At 53.4% G+C, this 19,225-nt stretch overlaps 6 protein-coding genes across 6 annotated transcripts; 5 read left to right on the forward strand and 1 right to left on the reverse strand.

Annotated features, from left to right (window-relative positions):
• Positions 1-434: 434 nt before the first annotated feature.
• A1O5_09782 (uncharacterized protein) lies at positions 435-4,805 on the forward strand (the record flags this gene model as incomplete). Its single annotated transcript, XM_007750360.1, has 2 exons — positions 435-2,913; positions 2,962-4,805. The coding sequence occupies 2 exons, from the start codon at positions 435-437 to the stop codon at positions 4,803-4,805; spliced, it is 4,323 nt and encodes a 1,440-aa protein (XP_007748550.1).
• Positions 4,806-5,783: 978 nt separating this feature from the next.
• Positions 5,784-10,508, forward strand: A1O5_09783 (uncharacterized protein; the record flags this gene model as incomplete). Its single annotated transcript, XM_007750361.1, has 1 exon — positions 5,784-10,508. One exon carries the CDS (start codon positions 5,784-5,786, stop codon positions 10,506-10,508), a length of 4,725 nt encoding a protein of 1,574 aa, XP_007748551.1.
• A 617-nt stretch (positions 10,509-11,125) lies between these two features.
• On the forward strand, positions 11,126-12,596 carry A1O5_09784 (uncharacterized protein; the record flags this gene model as incomplete). The annotated part of the gene is made up of 2 exons (XM_007750362.1): positions 11,126-11,379; positions 11,444-12,596. 2 exons carry the CDS (start codon positions 11,126-11,128, stop codon positions 12,594-12,596), a joined length of 1,407 nt encoding a protein of 468 aa, XP_007748552.1.
• A 1,164-nt stretch (positions 12,597-13,760) lies between these two features.
• Positions 13,761-14,864, forward strand: A1O5_09785 (uncharacterized protein; the record flags this gene model as incomplete). Its single annotated transcript, XM_007750363.1, has 1 exon — positions 13,761-14,864. One exon carries the CDS (start codon positions 13,761-13,763, stop codon positions 14,862-14,864), a length of 1,104 nt encoding a protein of 367 aa, XP_007748553.1.
• Positions 14,865-15,140: 276 nt separating this feature from the next.
• A1O5_09786 (uncharacterized protein) lies at positions 15,141-15,905 on the reverse strand (the record flags this gene model as incomplete). The annotated part of the gene is made up of 1 exon (XM_007750364.1): positions 15,141-15,905. The coding sequence occupies one exon, from the start codon at positions 15,903-15,905 to the stop codon at positions 15,141-15,143; it is 765 nt and encodes a 254-aa protein (XP_007748554.1).
• A 957-nt stretch (positions 15,906-16,862) lies between these two features.
• Positions 16,863-18,002, forward strand: A1O5_09787 (uncharacterized protein; the record flags this gene model as incomplete). The annotated part of the gene is made up of 1 exon (XM_007750365.1): positions 16,863-18,002. The coding sequence occupies one exon, from the start codon at positions 16,863-16,865 to the stop codon at positions 18,000-18,002; it is 1,140 nt and encodes a 379-aa protein (XP_007748555.1).
• Positions 18,003-19,225: the final 1,223 nt, after the last annotated feature.

Consider the following 19,225-nt stretch of genomic DNA (forward strand, 5'->3'; position numbering starts at 1 on the left):
GCTGTTAGCTACTGGCTCCGAGGGCTCCACTGACACCTCCCTCGCTCTCCATGCCTATCGCAGTGAGGGACGCCGAACTCAGACTGCGACTTGTGCTTGTTTCCCGCTGTCCCTGGACCATTTTGATTCTCCCGTAAAAACCATTCAACTGCACTCCGGGATCAGATCTCCCCATCCATATTTCCTGAATCCTTGACCTACTGTAGCTACGCACGCTTCCCCAGAGCCAGCTCGCCAAAATTCCTGTCCTCTGCATGTTCCGCGTCGATTTCCTTCACGAGTGGGACATGCGCTGGGACACAGCCGAACCGGTGTCAAGTCGTGCGACATTTCACGAGAGAAGGAGGAGTTAGCTGTCTCAGACAACCACGCGCACCGCTTCTCTCGGGTCGAAACCTGGATTTCAACATCCCAATCCCATATTCTCATAAACAATGACCCCTCCGTCGAGTTTGTCCTCACCGAAAAAGCCAAAGAGTCCTCGCCGCCAGTCCTCCAAACAGTTTACACTGGCCGAGCATCCAAAGCCTTATCCCGGTGCCCTGCCTGTTTCTCCGACCATCCAATCTCGACCGCTTCGACAAGTGAATGGGGGCTCGTCGAGCAGACAGATGGCGGGATCAGGGACGTTCCTGGCAGAATCGCCGCCCATGGACCATGTCCACGATAACGACGAAATCGAGGACCCCCATGATCTATCCTTCTCCAGCAATCACATCTTGCGCGCCTCTATGGTCGATAACCTAGTAATGTCGCTCGACCAGTTCTCCGGCAATGTGTTCGGCGACGCCCCATATACACCGCGTAGCAACAGTTACGACACAAATGCGAGGATGCGGAAAAGAGGACATACATTTTCTTCTTCGACGTCTTCGGAGAATGATGTCCAACATATAAGATCTATGCCCCAGATGCCCCAGACTATCTCTCGAGTTCCTGTACGCAACAGCGTGAGATATCAGAAAGATCTGCAGAAACTGCCTAGCATATTTGGAGAAGATGAGGATTCGGTGCGCGCAAAGGTCTATGATGCACAAAGAGCAACTCAACCTCGTCACCCCAGGAGGAAAAAGAACGTTTCTGGTGGCGGTAAAAGCACGAACAGCAGTGCTTCTTCGAGCATTGACCTCGGCCATCTGGCCAGTCTCACAGGCCGATTAGGAGGCCCTGGAAACAGACGATCCCGGAGCTTCGATTTCGGCGCCAGACCACGAGATTTACGCACCAGCAAAACTCTCGTAGGTGCTGACGGAGCACCGACTCCGGTGATATTTTCGGGCCCAGAGGCTCAAAGCGCGATACCAGTAGTATCCACTGGCTCATCTCTTCTGCGGAAGAACAGTACCAAATCCTCCAAAAGCGCGTATGTAAAGAAAGGCCGAGCGGGAGCACTAGCATCCAGCGCTGCCAGAAACGAATCTGTCCCCCAATTACCTTCGATGAAGAGTGTACCGAGCTTCAACACAACGGAACCAAAGGCGAACATGGGATCTCTTCATGAGGCAATTGCAGCACCAAGGCCTGGCTTCTTTCGGCGTGTTTTTGGCTCCTCTAAGAACCCTACTGTGAATACTGAAGCAACTCCGGCACCCAATGTGCTTACCAAGTCACAGCATGGGCGAGCGACTCCAGTACAGGACGACAATCCGCATCCTCCCACGACACCGCCTGGCAAAACGCAAAAACCCGTTCGGCGGACGTCCACCGAGGCTTCAACAAACAAGGAGAACCAGCCAGTGATCACCAAGAAGTCTTCTGCATTTTTCCGCCGAAGGAAGAAATCAGCCTCAAGTGCGGTCCCACCGCCGCTTCCTTTGACCTTGAACTCGGACTTGCCTTCGGAAAACGAGCCTGTGGAGGGAACAAGTCCAGTGAGCAGCCTGAGAGCGTTCATGGATCCTTATCTGGTCGACCCTCCATCCTCGACAGGACACGCTCATCCTCGTGGCCATAGTCGGGGCCATAGTCGAACTAGCTCAATGCAAGGCTTCTATACTCCAACTCTACCACCCCCAGGGTTTGGCTTGTCGAGTCAGGCTGCCAGTCGACCCAGGGTAGGAGGTCATAGCCGATCGGAATCCCACGGTAGTGGCAAGACGTTAAAATCGAACCCTAAACAGGTCTCGACTCTTCGTATTCCTCATCAGGACTCTTTCCTGGCAGACAGCAGCAGTGCCGAAGAGCCAATGAAGCGTTCTCCATTTGATGGGGGTCACCATTCCGATAATGAGCGACCTCCGCTACAATACCGGAGCAGCGTGAGTGACTTGAAACTAGAACACACGCCGTCCGCGACCTCGTTACCCAGCCCCTTGTCTGATCCAAGGACTGCAACCACGCGACAAGGGTCGTGGAAGTCAGAAAAAGTCTCGCCTGCGCCTTCCATGATTGCGGCTCCAACACCAAGCTCGCAAAATGCTGAGTACGGGAATAAATCGACATCGGCTAGGCGCCAAAACACTTTGGAGGTTGCCCGGAAAGGGACCAAGGGTTCTCCATTCGCATCAACATCTGATGTAAGTGAGTATAGATCAGCACCAAGCACGCCCTTGATCATTGAGACTCCCGATGGTGAGATCGCATCACCTTTCAGCTCCGGGCCGCCAAGCGACTCTCGGACTGGTCTTCAACCAGACCATAAAAGGAGAGCCCGACAGATTTTTGACAATACGGACGATGATGTCGATCCTTCTTCTGCGGGAGCTTGGCTGGGAGACGCCGGAGTTGAAAGAGAGTATGTGCGGAAAGCATATATGGAGCTCTTCGATTGGAAGGATCAGAATATCCTGGATTCCCTTCGAGGTCTTTGTGACAGGATCATTCTCAGAGGTGAGACCCAGCAAATGGACCGGATAATGGATGCCTTTGCCCAGCGATGGTGCGAATGTAACATCTCGCATACATTTAAATCAAGTGGTAAGAATCTTCCAACAACTTTGGCATATTTTTGGCTAATCCAAGTAGATGTGGTGCATACAATCTGTTATTCAATCCTACTTCTAAATACAGACCTTCATCTAGCGGACATTGATCAGAAGATGACGAAGGCTCAATTCGTGCGCAACACGCTTCCTACGATCAAACGCGTTGCGCAGGGATCCGAGGCCGAGAGAACGCTGCGAGGTCCGAAGCGGACGAACGGTTCGTCGAATGACGATATAAATGGTGCCACGTTAGAGTCGAGGCGGTCTGTAGATCCGCCGTCCCACGAGGGAGCACAGCCTTTTGAATCTAGCGAATCTGCTACAGACGCCGGACAAGGGAGAAGCTGGGAACTGCAAATCGAGGCCGTCCTAAGGTCTTTCTATAACTCGATCGCGCAAGAGCCTTTGCCCTTGTTCGGCGCTCAGACCGAAGCAAACACACAGGCTCACCAATCTACGAACTTCTTGACCATCGGGAGCACGATGCTACGCCGAACACCTAGCGTGCTTAGCAAGGCACACTCTGACACTAATCGGGGTCGATACGCCGGAGAGAGCAAGTCACTCGGCGCCCGGTTCATCACGAAGACGCGGTCGAGACCGCGACTGCCCTCGGCTCCCGGCTTTGCTTCTAGTAGAACCAGTATCGACGAGCAATCATCGGCCTGGAGTCCGTCAATGTCGAGCACGTGGAGTAAGGCATCTCTGGGAAAGACGCTGACGTCAATGTCGGTCGACTCTTTCGGCACAGAAGCTACTCATGCGGATTATCAATCGTCCATCGGCTTTGCGAATGCCTTGAGTCAAGCGATCATTCGAGAAGACCAACTGGATTTGCCGATTGAAGACGGGTCCAAAGGCGGTTCTCTTCTTGAGGATGAGTCGCTTGAGCTTTGTGGTGCTCCATGGGCCAAGGAAGGCATTGTGAAGCACAAGTGCCATCTTGAAACCGTTGACAAGAGATCCAAGGACAGAAACTGGAATGACTGCTTTGCGGTAATAGAGAAAGGTTACATGAGACTTTTCTCCTTCTCCATGACGGCGAAGTCTCTGAGGAACAAGGCACGGGCTCCCAAAGTTCCAGTTGTCGTGGGTGGCGGTAACTGGCAGGACAATGCTGAAGAATTGTGGAAGTTTACCCTTCGACACACGATTGCCAGTTCGCTCCCACCCCCTGGATACTCAAAGGCCCGACCCTTTGTATGGGCGCTCAGTTTGCCGACGGGCGCGGTTCATCTTTTCTCGGTCGGCACACCTGATATTGTGAAGGAGTTTGTCTCTACCGCCAACTACTGGAGTGCTAGACTGTCGAAAGAGCCGATGATGGGTGGTATCAGCAACATGGAGTATGGCTGGAGTGATGCCGTGGTCAATCGCGCATTGGCGTCGTCAGAGCATCAATCCGGACGTAATGCGGCAATGAGTCCGCGCCCCAGCACACAAATGTCAATGCGGAGCTCCATGGACCATGTTGGTGGTGTCCGGCCCAAGCTTCCTGGGGATAAGGCCCATATCAGCGAGTGGGCGCCGCCTCAACAATCCATGTTTGCATCCCAATTGATGGAAGTGGACCAGCTTCGAGCACTACAGACATATGTCTCCAACGTGGAGGAAGAGTTACAAAAGCACAACGAACTGCGAGGACTCATGCTTCTGGCATTCACCGTCAAGCACCCTAATTCAACAAAAGCGATGAACAACTGGGAGCGGAAGAGCAGTTACTTGCTCCGAGAAATTGTCAAGTTCCGCACGTACATTGATACCTTGCAGAATGCGCAGATGACGAAGGACAAGATTTATCGGATGAGAAAGGAGGAGGAAAGGGTACAGCGTGCGGCAATGGACTCTAGGAACCAGACCGTGAATGCTATTCCGGGGTAATGTGATGCTTGAGAGGGTTTCCTGGGTGTTCTTGAAGGTGCTATCGAGTTGCAATTGGAAAGGGATCACAATGCTGCGCAGTTGATCCGCTTCTTTGTCCTATACATTTGTACTTTTAGTGGACGACTTGATGATTCATGAACGCGAAAAAGAAGAGGACCAGATCGGGGGGTTTTTGACTGTGTCAGTGTTTGATATCTAGGTTTGGGCATGCCGCTCAGTTTTGCTTGTAATACTCGGTAGGGCTTGTAGTACTCTCTTACAGACTCCTCGCACGCAGGGATCTTAGTCACATCAAGGTCACACCAATCGAGCCCAATGGAGGTCGCTGGTGGCACTAGCCGGGCAGTTTCGCCTGCTTCCGTAGGCCTAGTGGCCCTCCCCGAAAGAGAGACTCCTGAGATGACCGGGTGACAGGGCGAAATGGTGTTGTCTGACAGAGGAACGTTCGAGGCCTTGCATAGGCCTGCACAGACCTGCACAGACCTGCAGTGCCTGTTGGGCGCATGTTATGGCGTTTCAGGGGGAAACATTTTGTCAGACTGGGCGATATTTAGTTGATCTCCCTGTGGACCCCTGCCTTATGTTGATGACCTGCCTGGATTGAGTTTGGCGCAAGGTTTCAGAGAAGGGGCAGACACTTTGGACATGGACGCTGTGGCAGGCACTCTCTCCCCCCCCCCCCGGACACAACTCACCATCTCGGTCGATCGAAGTTGCGCACAGAAACCGAGTATTCTTGAAGTTGCCAGAGTCCTTCACGGTTACGACCTCCTGCGGAATCCCCCTATCCTCCCTCTCCGGTCCTTGCCTTGACACAACCAACGCGCTGCTTCACCACTCCGTCATCGCGCGTCAACAGTTTCCATTCTCCACACAGATGTCCGCACCACGGGATTTCAGAGGCTCGAATCACATCGGCCTGCCATTGCGCATGCCCAAAGCACAATAGCCTTGACTCGAGTGTCAGCTTCTACAATGTCATCTTCAATGCTAAGCAGCCGGCCTCGCACCGAGCGCCGGTCGTCGAGAGTGCCTGGTGGGTTCGATCCAGAAGAGGAGGACGACGTGGCATCCGTTGAAAGCGACCGCGATGATTCGCCTATCCGTGATCATGAACCCTCCTCCTTTTTGGCTGGTCCCCGGGACCCCAGTAGCCTCCTGCAGCCAGTGGACGAAAACACCAATCTCGAGTTGCCTGCGAATATGACATTGGACGAAAGTGAGATGAACAAGAAGTTATTGGATGTTGAATCGAGCTTCCTGCCCGAACACTCAGACTCAGTGGAAAAGAGCTCGACAGCCACTGGCGCAGATGATACGCACTTGTTCGGCGTCGTCAATGACAATGTCGCCGTGCGGAAGAAGCCACATCCTATCCAGACTTCCTACCAGTCCGACGACACAGAAAACCACGTAGCGGGAAAACTCCCCGCGTCACCGCGCACACCACCTGGCGCTTACAAGACTCCCGCACCAGAACGACATGCGTTCCGTGACACAGTCGAAAGCGACGGGTCCACGCGTCAACTACCGAGCACATCCGTCCTCGAAAGCATGTCCTCCTCCCCCACGGCCGCTGCCGCTGCCCGAACACTTTCACGAGTGCAATCCCTGGCTACCATGGGCGGATACGAGACGGCCAATGAAACAGAAGATCAGATTAGAACCGAGAGGAGGTCTCGGAGTGCCCAGGATGATGAAGCAACCCCACGAAAGAACGAGAGTCGATATTTGGGCTTGCCGCACAGCGCTGACGGACAGCAAGAAGGCACAGAAAGCACATCTAAACAAGGGACAAGGCGACCAGGATACCTACACAAGAGATCTTCCCAGGCGCGCCTATCCTACGATTCCATGGCCAGCTCTAATACAGACGCCAGCGATGTCACCGTAGGGGCGGACTTTGCGCTGCAATCGGGAGGCGCCCTGCCCGATTCGAGCGCGCAGCGAAAAGCCAGGGCCACAATCTCCAGACAAGCTAGCTTAGGAAGCATGATGTCTGGGATATCAGGAATTAGCGACGATGAACCTCGCTCGCAGAGACAGGCTGGCGCAACTGACTTAACGACGTTGGAGGAAGAGAGCCCCAACTCTAACAAGGCAGGCGGATATTCTACCCCTCGGGCATCGGTCTTCAACTTCAACATGCCTACCGATGCAGTAATCTCTAATAACGTGCGAGATCTAGAAGTACCAGGAACTTTTGCTCGTCAGTATCGCCAAGAGCGCAGCATGTCACCGGAAAAGAGCAACACTATCATCGGCATGACCCCAGGGCCCAAGCGAGGCCTGACGTTGAAAGAGCACAGAAGCACTGTGGAAAAGCTGGGCAAAGAGAACTTCGACTTGAAAATGAAGATCCATTTCTTGGACCAAGCGCTACAGAAAAGATCCGAGGATGGCATCAAGGAGATGATCACGGAAAATGTACAACTAAAGTCCGATCGTTTGAGATTGGAAAAGGATAATCATAATTTACGAAAGCAAGTTCGAGATCTGCAAAAGAAGCTCGAGGAGACCGGTGCCCGCGACTCGCCGAACGCTGATCAAGGATATGCCACCGACGAGGAAAGGAGTCCGACGGCCGAGGAAGAAGTCATCTATCTCCGAGAAAGAGTCGAAATTACTGAGATAGAGATAGACAAACTCCGCCAAGAGAACCTCGCAAAAGAAACGGAGAAGCGAAAGCTCGCCGAAATGGTCAAATCCTTGGGCGATACTCGAGCTACTGCTTCCGATGTCGGCTCGAGGGAAGAGCGTGATATGTGGAAGGATATGCTTGAAGCAGAGACCATTGCGCGTGAGCAGTCTGAAGAAGAGAACAAGCGACTTCGGGAAGAGGTCGCAAAACTCAGGAGTGAAACATTCGTGTCCGGAAAGTCCAACTCGCGCAAGATCAAGATTGGAGGCTCGGTTGTTTCGAGATCTAGTAGTGTCGAAGCAGCAAATGCCAAAGACGCGGAGATTGAGAGATTGAGACATGAGGTTTCGGAGCTACAGAAAATGATTGGCGCTCAGGCATCTACTCTGACGTCTCGGAATAAAGAAAAGGAGCGCTTGTACCAGGAAATTGAAGATTTGAAACTTGGACGGATGGGCGGTCTTCGATCGGTGGCCGGCGACAGTATTCTCGATCGGTCGGCGTCCAGAGCAAGGTCCCATTCCCGCACAAGCAATGGAACGAGGTTATCCCGGATGAGCGACCAAGAGCGCGAGTCCCTCGAGACTAGGATCAACGAGCTCCGCGACGAGGTGTCACAATTAAAACTCGAAAACCAGAACCTCCAGAACCAGTTTGACGAAGCACTTGCAGAGCTCGACGCTGTGGATGCTCAGGCGCAAGCAGACGCTGATCAGTTTAATGAAGAGCTTCACTTACTGACCCAGGAGCGCGACAATGCCTTGCGTGACGCAGAGGAGCAAGATCAAGCCTTCCAACAGTTGAAGAGTGAGGCCCAGGAGGAAATCGATGGTCTTGGAGATGAGCTTGATGCCAAGCTTGAGGAATGTGCCAAGCTTGATGGAGAACTCAAAGCCCAGGTCGAGAATGTCAAGGCGTTGCAGGCGGAGATGCGGTCTGCCGCGGAAGGCCTTGTCCGTCTTGAAGAGGATGCGCAGCAAAATCTAGCACGGTACCAGTCTGTCAAGGCCGAACTCGAGGACGCGAATCGCGAGCTTGAGAATCTCGAAAAGACTCTTTCCGAGGCAGAAAGCAAAGTGCAAAGATTGACGGTGCAACAGGAGAGCAGTCACAATGAGATTGCCTTCCTCCGTGAAGAGCAAGATGCTGACAAGATCAAGATTGGCGATCTGGAGTCCCTGCTCAAGAAAGTACACCTTAACCTGGAATCAGAAAGAGATAAGAGCAGGGAACTCGAACGGCGGATCAACGAGGAAAGGGCACAAAGAGACGCGGTTGCCAGTCAAGAAAAGCAGGAAGTTCAGCGGGTCATCAACGATCTCAATCGGGAAGCTTCCGGTGCGAAGGACGAACTTCGGAAAGTCCGCAAAGCACTATCAGCTCGAGACATTGAAGCCAAATCGTACCAGGAGCGGTTGTCTGAATTGGAGGAGAGCCTGCGAAACATCATTGGGGACCCGAACAGCTCTCGGTCGAGCTTGATTAGTGCGGTCACCAAGATGCGGCGAGAGCTGGATCAGACAACTATTGACCTTGAAGCTGTTAGAAGAAGACTTGAGCAGACAGAGAATCTGCTTGCTGATCGTGATGCGTTGTTGGAGTCGACGAGCCATGAATGCAGAAAGTTGGCTGACGCCTACGAGCGGGAGAAGGCAGGCAGGCGACAGGACAAGTTGGACTTTGAGAAGACCAACAAGGGTCATAACTCGACCACTAGGGCACTCACGTCCGCGTCTACTAGGATTGCCGAACTCGAAGGACTTCGTCAGACCGACAGGAAGCGGATGGCACAGATGGAAACTCAACTCAAAGAACAGCTATCTGAGAGGAACCAGGTGTTGCTCAATCTGTGGAAGAGGCTCTCTGCTATGTGCGGACCAGACTGGGCTCACAACAACAGCTTGATCAATGGCAACCTTCCTTCTCAAGAAGTGATTGGGAATATGCTCTTCTGGCCTGGGTTTAGCCGGAATCTGCTCTTGGCTGCAAAGCAGGTTGAAGGGACTCTTTCCACTTTCAAAGACAAGATCAAACGCGTGGAACGCGAGCTATACAAGGAGTACCAGGCACTGGAACAGACTCTAGAAGTACGGACCCGGAAGCTTGAACGTATCGAAGAAAGCTGGGAGCAGATGAAAATCAAGATGTCGGAAATGGAAAGTCGCATGGATACGGGAGCTCGAACGCCGAAATCCAGCAGAACTCCCGAAATCAGCAAGTTGAAGGGTGAGAACCGGTTACTCAAGGCCGAGCTCCAGCTTCTCCAACAGCAGCAAGCACACCACAATCTGCACCACCGACGAGACAGGAACGAGAGCCGGGCATCGGGATATTCAAGCATCATGTCAAATGAGGGACCAGGCCAAGTTGACGGAGCTGTGAATGGAGCCGTTGGCGTTCCCGCTCGTTCTTCGAGTATGAGGCGCACTCGAACGATGGAGCTGCAGAGACATCATTCCACAGGCATCGCGGAACATCTGGCAAGCATGGGCGGCGACGTCACCTCGTTGCGCTCGAATTCGATCTCTAGTCGTCATTCGGGGTATACACAGGGAGGAGAACGAGACCGGGGTGGCCTGATGATCCCTGCGGGGCCCTTTAACGCTCCAGTTGACGGAAAGTTCTCCCTGCCGCCTCCCCCACGAGAAGCCCCTCCTGCACCACCAAGTACAGCGTCGGGCTCAGATATTGCCAGTATTACAGCGGTAAGCGTAGGTGGTGGTCAAGGGCAAGAGAAGTGGATCCATCGCCTGAGAGAACTGGAGAGGAGGTTGAAAGCCGAGCGTGAGGCCAGGTTGCTTGACCGCAGTGGTGCGAGGAGAAGACTAGAGGAGAGAGATGCGGTGAATGAAGAGTTACGACGCGAACTGGAGAGAGAGAGGGTCAGGAAAGTCAGTGGTGAAGCCGGTTTTGACGCAGGTCCTGCGATCTCGCCGCCTCCCCTGACACTACCGCCTCCGCCCCCTTCGGCCGACATTGAGCATATGCAAGGAGCGACAGGGGCGGATTTCGATGTGCAAGGACAAGGGCACGGCATTGGAGGAGCGAAGAGGCGCTAGGTTCGCGTCATAGGCATCGGATTGAAACTGGCGCCGCCCTGGCATCAACCCAAAGTGCGAGGGGACGGTCGAATGCAATCGCACTGAGTGAGAAAGAGAAAGGGGGGAAGAACCTCGTATATCTGGTGCAAAGCGAGGTTGTGCTTCTTTGTTTTCAGGTTATCCTTGTATCATTATAGTTCGCGGTCAATATCAGTATCACTACCGGGTATAGCGCAGGCAGAGGGCTGGCTGTGGGCAAGTGCCAGGCCCATTGGATGAAAAAGGTTATCAGTACCACACCCCCTTGTGATATCCGAGTTTGGATCCAGGTGGAAAGCATTCCGTACAATAGAGTTACGAAGTACCAGGCCTTATCGCTTTGATGGTCGGGAGCATGAGCTCGGAACGAGTCCCGAAGCGCCTCTAACAAGGACTTGCGCACGCGATGGAGCCGGCCGGTCTTGACGCGGTGACAACTTGCCCCACCGCTCGAATTCCGGCCTGCGTCGTTGTCACCTCTCTGCTGGGTACCGACAAGTGCTACCTTGTATCATTCCACCTCTTCCCCACAGCCTCGTCTCCCGTTCATGTTTGGATCTCTCTTCTCTCGCAACCTCAAAGTTGAGGAGCACAACATGATGAACCAAGCAACCCCCGCACAATCGCAGATCCCTACGGTGGAGGCGCAAGCGGCCGGCGTGCAGAAAGGGAAGTCCAAGGTCAAATTGACCACGGGCGATGGAGCGAGGCGGGAGGGTGCGGAGGTAGAGAACGAAAATGCCCGAGATAGCGATGGCTCCGGCGACCAAGAGGGGGAAGAAGAGGACGAGGAAGAGGAGGAAGAGGACGAGGACGAGGAAGAGGATGATGACGATGATGATGTGGACAAGTGAGTTCAAGTTGCCGGGATATCCTCCCCTGTCTACATACACCCCCATACGCCTGTTTGCCAGCGGCTCTCTGGCTCACTTGGTGTGGGACCACGTTCCCTATGGTTTCCTGACTGTTTGCGCCAGCTTCACAACCTCCGAGATTGTAACCGTCCACGTCGGCCCCAAGCGCAAACGCTTCCACCTCCATCGCGACCTGATCTGCCAGCGCTCTCCCTTCATGGAAAAATGCCTTCAAAAGAACCGCTTCGACGAGGGTTACAAGAATGAACTCTACCTTCCGGAAGACGACCCAAAGGCCTTTAGCATCGTGGTCGAGTGGATATATCGAGGAAGACTGCCCGTCTTTGGGACTTTTGGGACGAGCGCAATTGGTAGTGGAAGTGCAGCAGGCGCAAGGGGGACCACCGGGCTGGACATGTGTGACATGTCACAGGCCTATTGCATGGCGGATAAGTTTGGCATGGAGGAGCTGCAGAACGGCATCATGGATTGTATACGGACAAATTATAGACTGGGCAGTGGCAGTGGCAGTGGCAGTGGCAGTGGGAGTGGGAACGGCCATAATCACAGTCACATCCATCACATTATCGGTGGCGGGCACGGCAGCAACAGAGACGCCAGCAGACCGAGCCTCATCTCAAGCCTAGCCGCAGCAGGAGCAGACAGAGACGCCCAACCCGGCTCCGACTCAACAGCGTCTGCAAACCTCCGCCCCAATTATTCAGCCCTCGCCCTCGTCCACCTCCACGGACCGCACAAATCACCGCTGAAACGCTTCTTTATCGAGCACCTCGTCCACCATATGATGACGTTCCCGCGCTATTACCATGATCACCTCAGGAAAAGCGTTGCGGACGACACCGACCGCGCGGAATTCGAAGAACTCTTCAAGATCCCGGAGTTGGCGATGTTGATCATGCGCAAGGTATGGCAATGGCAAATCGAAAAGTTTGGCGACCCGGCGAGGGACAAGGGCTGCGCCTACCACGTGCATTCCACCACGCAGTGCGACTCTAAATTGAAGGCAGCTTCTTCCATGGCGGGGAAAGGCTCTGCTGGAAATCGGCCGATCGGATCAGGGTTGGGGGGCAGCCCAAGTACGCATCCGGCCGTGCTTTTGCAGAGCTTGGCCCGAAACCAACAGAGTCAGAGTAGTTGGATGGGTTCCCCGTCGACAAGTTTGGGCGGGTGGCATCCTGGCGTTGGGTGGTAGGAGCACCCGAGGGACCAGGAGCGACGACAACAGGAGCAGCAACAGGAAGCCATTGATGATGATTCCTCCGGACCGACGATACTGGAGCACAGTGATCGATCTCTGGAGTCGAAGATTGAGGAGACCCTGGAACTTTGCATCGAAATATATACGGCGGTCACTAGGTAGACCGCAGCGTGGAGAAGAGCATGAGGCTTTGCTTGGGGAAGCGGACGCCAAATTGCCAACGTGGTTTATTGTCCAAGGGTTCTAACATCAGGGGAGAGAAACGAGACGTCTTACTTCATAAAGAGCAGCCTTTTTTCCTTTCGGCACTATTCGTTATATGGACTCAAGAGCGGAGTGTTCTGGCGCAGCAAGTGCAAGGATTCTTTTCGGGCTGGTACTCTGTCGTGCTCCAACGCCATGAATGTGGACAAGGATTTGATATAACTGGATATGATGCATTGACATGATTGATGAGAACTAACTAGCAAGCCGTATCAAAACCAAAAAAAAAAAAAAAAAAAAAGCAAGTGACGCAGTCTGACTCAAATATGGCAACCCGCATCTAATGTGGCCAGAGACAGATCAATACGGACGAAGTGGTCGCTCTCACTTATTTTTCAATTTGGCTAGGTGGTTAGGTGGCTAGGTGGTTAGGTGGTTAGGTGGTTAGGTGACTTGGTAGGTGGCGAAGTGGCTACATAGTTGGCAAATAAGTTGTTCGGGTACCGAGTCGTTCTTGGTTAGTTATCGAGAATCAGTCTTGGGCGAGAGCAGCAGCTGAGCCCACCAGCCCACCGCCCACGCACTAGTACGAGGTATGTAACCTAATCTCTTCCTCAGCTTGCTTGCTTCTTTTTCCAGCGTTTTCCTGTTCCTCGAGTAAGTTGTCGTTCTTCCGGAGGAGACTCAAAGACGTTGGTTGTTGCTGTCTAGTTCTTGCGCCTGGGGTAAAGACGGTATCGCCATTCGTTTTGGGAGGGCAATTGGCATCGGCTGAGAGTCGATCTGTACTTGCATTCGAAGAGGCGCTGCCACCCAACACGGCGGTTTCAAGCTTGAGAGGGAGAGGGTAAAAGCTATCGTCTGGCTTTGGAGGTCGGTACAGGACAGCAGAGTGGGTGGGTTTCAACGCCATTCAAAAGCTGCAGCAGACTCCTGCTCGTTCCATCCACCAAGATGCCCAACGAACACACGCCTCTTCTCTGGTCCTCGTACCACCACCTCGATGCCGACAACAGCAACTTTTCCACCGATCCTCATGCCCAATTCTGCATGATGGTCGGGGTTCCGTCTTCCGCCCCATCCCCAGACGGTAAATCGCGTGCTTCAGCAGTGCCGTCCAAGTCCTTGTACGGCAGGGCTACTCATCAACTCGCGAACCAGCGCTTTACCTACTACATGACCGCTTCGTTATCCAACACGATGCTACTCTCCCAGGTCGTCCTAGGCGCCGCATTGACGGCCTTGGGGGCCTCCGAGTCGAGTCACATCCTGATCACCATTTTCGGGGCCATGAACACCATCATTGCCGGTCTTGTCGCATATTTGAAGTCGAGGGGCCAGCCGATGAGAGCGAGGATGTATAGAGATGATCTGGAGAGGGTGGTTGACGAAATCGAGAATTCCGAAGTCATGTGGCTGGGGATAAGTACCGGGGTGAATGGGTACGATGATATTGACACGGGCGATGGGAAGGGTGGAGAAAGGGGGGCAGCCGCAGTGACCGTCAGGAGTGAGGTTGCAAGATTGACCAGGTTGTATGATCGGGCAGTGAGGAACAATACCGTGAACAATCCGGACATGTATATGACAGGGACGGTGGATGGAAACCACGCTGGGGTAACTCTGAGAAGTCGAGGTGCTGGTGCGGGAGGACAGGCTACTTCATTGCCAGTGACAGTACCAACACCCATCACGGCGCCTGCGGTCAGCCTCAATCCAGGTCCGCCCGCCCCAACAGCGGCACCAGTTCAACAGCAGGCGCCGGATCCAGACGAGAGTCCAGCGACCGCACCACCAAAGCCGAAGGAGGACAAGACCACAGATGAAAAGAAAGAGGAAGAAACCAAGGGCAAAGAGAAAGAAGCCAAAGAAGTAAAGAGTGACGGAGAATCATCCAACTCATCGGATTCGAAAGTTGAGGGGAAGAAGGGAAAAGCCGCCGACGGGCCAGCACAGAAGGACCAGGAACAAGACCGTGATCCCGACGCAGAGCCTGCCAGCGACCCGAATGTTCCCTTGAAGAAAGTCGCCGGTGATGCGGCGGATACGGAGAGTTAGTGCTCATGCGGCCGGTCTGACACAGAGGACCGGGACAACAGTGCACAAGGGTGACTTGTACAGGTGGGATCGGTGTTGAACTTGTCTTTCGCACTGTCCGGTTTACTGTACAGAATATACCCCTGGACGCCGATGCTTTAATGTGAAGGTGGTGAAGGTGCAGTTGCTTCAGGAGAGGAAGGGAAGATGGATATGAGCGAGACGTTCGACTGCCTACAGAACGGACATACGCAGAGAGCACCATGATCGCCCTGCACCCCTCCGTTCTACCCAATCTCACCCTTGCGAATGTCTCATGTGAAGGAACGGATTGTACGCCTCTCTCCATTTCTTAGACACCATTTCTGCAAAACCAACGCCCGCCTCCTTGATCTCCTTTGCCGGCTTCTGCAGTACTTCCAGCGTCTTGTTCGTGTATTCATCCAACTCCATTGGCGTCGCGAGCTTGTCCATCCGGTTCTCGGCGTCGAGATCTGTTCGCACGTACGGCGGAGCAATTTCAATGACGTTGACGTTGGTGCCATTGAGGCTCTCTCTGAGTCCGACCAGGAAAGAGTGGATCGCAGCTTTGGTGGGGCAATAGACTGGGAACAAGGCCATGGGAACATATCCGAGGCCAGAAGAGGTGATCATGAAGGTGCCCTCGCGGCCCAGAGACAACAGATGCGGGATGAAATGGCGAGCCAGGATCATGGGAGCAGTCATGTTGGTGTTGGTCTCTTTGATGATTTTCTCGTCGGAGAAGTTGTCGAGGGACAAGAAATTACCCTGGTATTGGATCCCAGAGTTGACCCAGACCGTGTCAATGTCAGGATACTTGGAGAGGATGGTCTTGACGTGGCTGGGGAGAGCGGCCAGATCACTGTTGTCCATGGTGTACGTTTCGAGACCTGGTAGCGCCTTGGCCAGCGCTGCGAGGCGAGACTCACGGCGGCCGGTGATGATAACTTTCTTGCCCATGCCGTGGAAGGCTCGAGCAAAAGATTCACCGATTCCACCGGTGCCCCCGAAGAGGAGGATGGTCGACATGGAGGAAGTCATGATTGTGGTTGATGTGCTGGGATTGGAAGGGGGACGGACGTTTGAGGAATCTAGCGAGACTGATGAAGCTGGAATGTCGACTGTTGAAGCCATATCTTGCAACCTCTATATATATTGTGCTCGCCACTGTCGCCATCTCCGACATGTCGATACTCTCTGATTACTTGGGTATCCGTCGGAGGGTGATACTTGCTAAACCGGCAATGGATGGAGATAATAATAAGAATAATATTACGTACTATCGGACTGCCACCATGACCGTGTTTGGTAACAGTTCTGTTGCTACCCGCAGGCCCAGCCAATCGGTAGTAAAACCTGGCATCTCCAGCATCTCCAGCATCGCCAGCATGTCCATCAGCCGGCCAAGCTCTCTATCACCGGCTGTGCTCTTCTTCCTTGCATATGCCGGCAACGGTGACGACTGGGGACATCACTCACTCGACTTCGGATTTCTGTCTGGCTGCGGATTGACGTTCTTCCCGTCCTCTGTCGTGTCTGGTCATTTTGGTGATTTGTTCACTTCACATTCATACCATTACCATCCAACCGCTGTCCAACGCCGTGACTGTCCCGTGTCTCGGCCCACCAGACGCCTCAGGCGCCATTGCACAGGTTTGATGTGCAGCATGACTGGGAAACCTTGAGAGGCCGACGTCCAGATGCTTCGGCAATCGCGGCGCAGGGGTCATTTCTCCTTCACCCGAGGATTTTTGATGGGAGGGCAACTTCTCTGGGGGCCAGGCACAGGTGACAGCCCAAGCATTCACTCGCATCTCGCAACAGCTGGTCGTTGTATAGCAGGGTGAATGGCCCATTCAGACCACATCCAGTGATCTTGTGCCATCAGTCATGTTTCGTTTGATAGATGAGGGCTGCGGCCCGGTCAAGGCTCTGTTATTTCTCGGGAGCCTCAGATATACAAGACCTGCCCAGAAAATCATTCGTCCCATAACGAACATGAACACGCACATGTCTCTTGCATCAGAAGGAAACTCTACCGTCGGCATTACTCAAGCCGCCATCAACGTCTTCCTCGCGTCGCAACAAGACAACGGTCTTATCAGTGGCCTCGGCTACTGGCAAGTAGCAAATGGCTACACTGCAATCGCGCTGCACGATCTCTGGTCCCATACTCTTTCTTACAGCGGCATCCTGGACGACCTCATCGGCAAAGTCGAGGTGAATACCACAAACTGCATCAATGACATGAACGACGACTCTATGTGGTGGGCTATCTGTGTATTGGAGGCTTTCGATCTTACGGGGGGACCAAGTCATCTCGCAGTAGCAGAGGCCATCTGGGAACATGTCAACCACTATGTGATTCCGACTGGAAAATACGTCATCAACGGCACCGACATGGGAGGCGGTGTGATTTGGTCGAGCAAACCGAATGAAACCCAAGTCAATGCCGTTACCACTGGTCTCTACGCGGAGCTATCGGCACGACTAGCATATCAGCAAACGAACGAAACGGACAGAGAAAAATTCCTCGCCTCTGCCATCAACAGCTTCTCTTGGATCTTGCACTGCAGATTCGATCAAGGCCAGTATATTGTCCTGGATCACATCGATCTCGGCACAGGCCAGAGCTACGATTGGACATTCACGTATAATACCGGCCAAGCTCTTGCCGCATCTATCGCCATCTATAATACCTTGAAATCGAGAGACTTGGACTTGATTCAATCTGCAACGACAGAAGCATATCTGGCCCTGGCCTGCGATATGGCCAGCCATGCCATGACTCGGGGCGGCTGGGTCGACGTGAATGGAACACTCACGGAGCCTGGGGCGTACCCTGGCACCGGTCCGGACAAAAAGCCAGCATGGCAGAACGACGACGCTATCGGTTTCAAAGCCATATTGCTACGGAGCCTGGCCAAGCTGTACAGGATCCTCTGTCGGGACGACAGCCACCCAGAAATGCAAACACAGTTGGCTAGTTTTATCGAGACGCAGTTCCGAAGTTTGCAGCAGAGAGATACAAACGGCAAGGGACAATACGGCCCCTGGTGGGATGGTCCCATGGATTTGCCAACGAGTCACTCCCAACTTGCAGCACTTGATGTGATGGCAGCAATTCATGCCGTGTGACGGAGGAGATGAAGAGGCTCGGAATACAAGCTCAAACTTGACAATGCAAGGAGCTTTGACGTTCAAACGTTTTGAGGGCGCAATGTACAACGTTATCACCGGCCAAGGACGACCCGTTGTTCGTCTTTTCTTACGCACACGGTCCCTGCAGGATCCTATTGGACCGTCTTTCGCTGTACCACGGCTTCAGCCAGATATCCGATGTCAGTCCAGATTGAGATAATGCGAGTACCCTCGGCCATTTTCCAACTGCTCAAAGTCTCTTGGACTGCATTCACTGGGCTACACGAGTCGATGTCATATTCTTCGATAGGTAAAGTCTGCCAACCGCGGATTTGGATGGGTTCGGAGGTAGAAGGCATTTACAACGCTCATTTTTCCTTCCTGGACTCGCAAGCAGCGGCAACTGGAATGCCTTGAACCCTTTGAGAGGCGGGGTCCAAGTTGCAGTTAATATCTGCCATTTTAAACTATCATCGCGTTCACGGAATCAAGCTGTTCTGGAATATTCTGCTCAGTATCAGGCCGTTTCCTCGCTCGCGTGGGATGTACAGTAAACTTCCTGTGTTCCTGATCAGCAGGAAGCAGGTCTGATAGATTGGACTTAAGCGTGTGAACACTGGTTGGTCGTACAAGGACACAAGGCAGTTCCGTTCATCGCCGTCACACTATCCCAAGTAGCTCTCGGGTCATTTTGCTGGACAAGAAGCCCGGGCTTCATGTCTATGCGGAGTGAGGGTCCAGTTGTGGCCTGGTGGGCTGCCTCTCGCTCCTCAATAACTATAGGCTCGCACCTGACGCAAGGAGCCATGTACTTCATCAGGCCTCTTCAGCTTCTTCCTGTTTCAGGACTCGCTTTCGATCACGAATCCAACCGGTCAGCGCCGTGTTGCAAGGACGGAACAAACGTATTCAATGCAACAGTGAAGTAGCCACAATGGCTCCAATGGGTGATAACCGTGGGATAAGCGGCCTTTGGTGGAAATTATTACGCTGTGTGTCCATAGGAGGAAATCGTAACGAAGAGGGAAGCCATACAAGGCCTGGTGAGCCATCAGGCCATACTTGTACAGGCGCATGGTGGATGCACCCCATGCGGGGAGGCTATCAAGGGCTATGTTATAATACCCAACTGCGTCTTCTCTTCTGGTTAATGTCTCATATGTAGCATCAGTATCCTCTCTCTCTCTCTCTCTCCCCCCCCCTTCAACAGCCAGGCCCAA

Source organism: Cladophialophora psammophila, assembly GCF_000585535.1.
Source record: "Cladophialophora psammophila CBS 110553 chromosome Unknown aczJe-supercont1.17, whole genome shotgun sequence".
Classification (NCBI taxonomy): domain Eukaryota; kingdom Fungi; phylum Ascomycota; class Eurotiomycetes; order Chaetothyriales; family Herpotrichiellaceae; genus Cladophialophora; species Cladophialophora psammophila.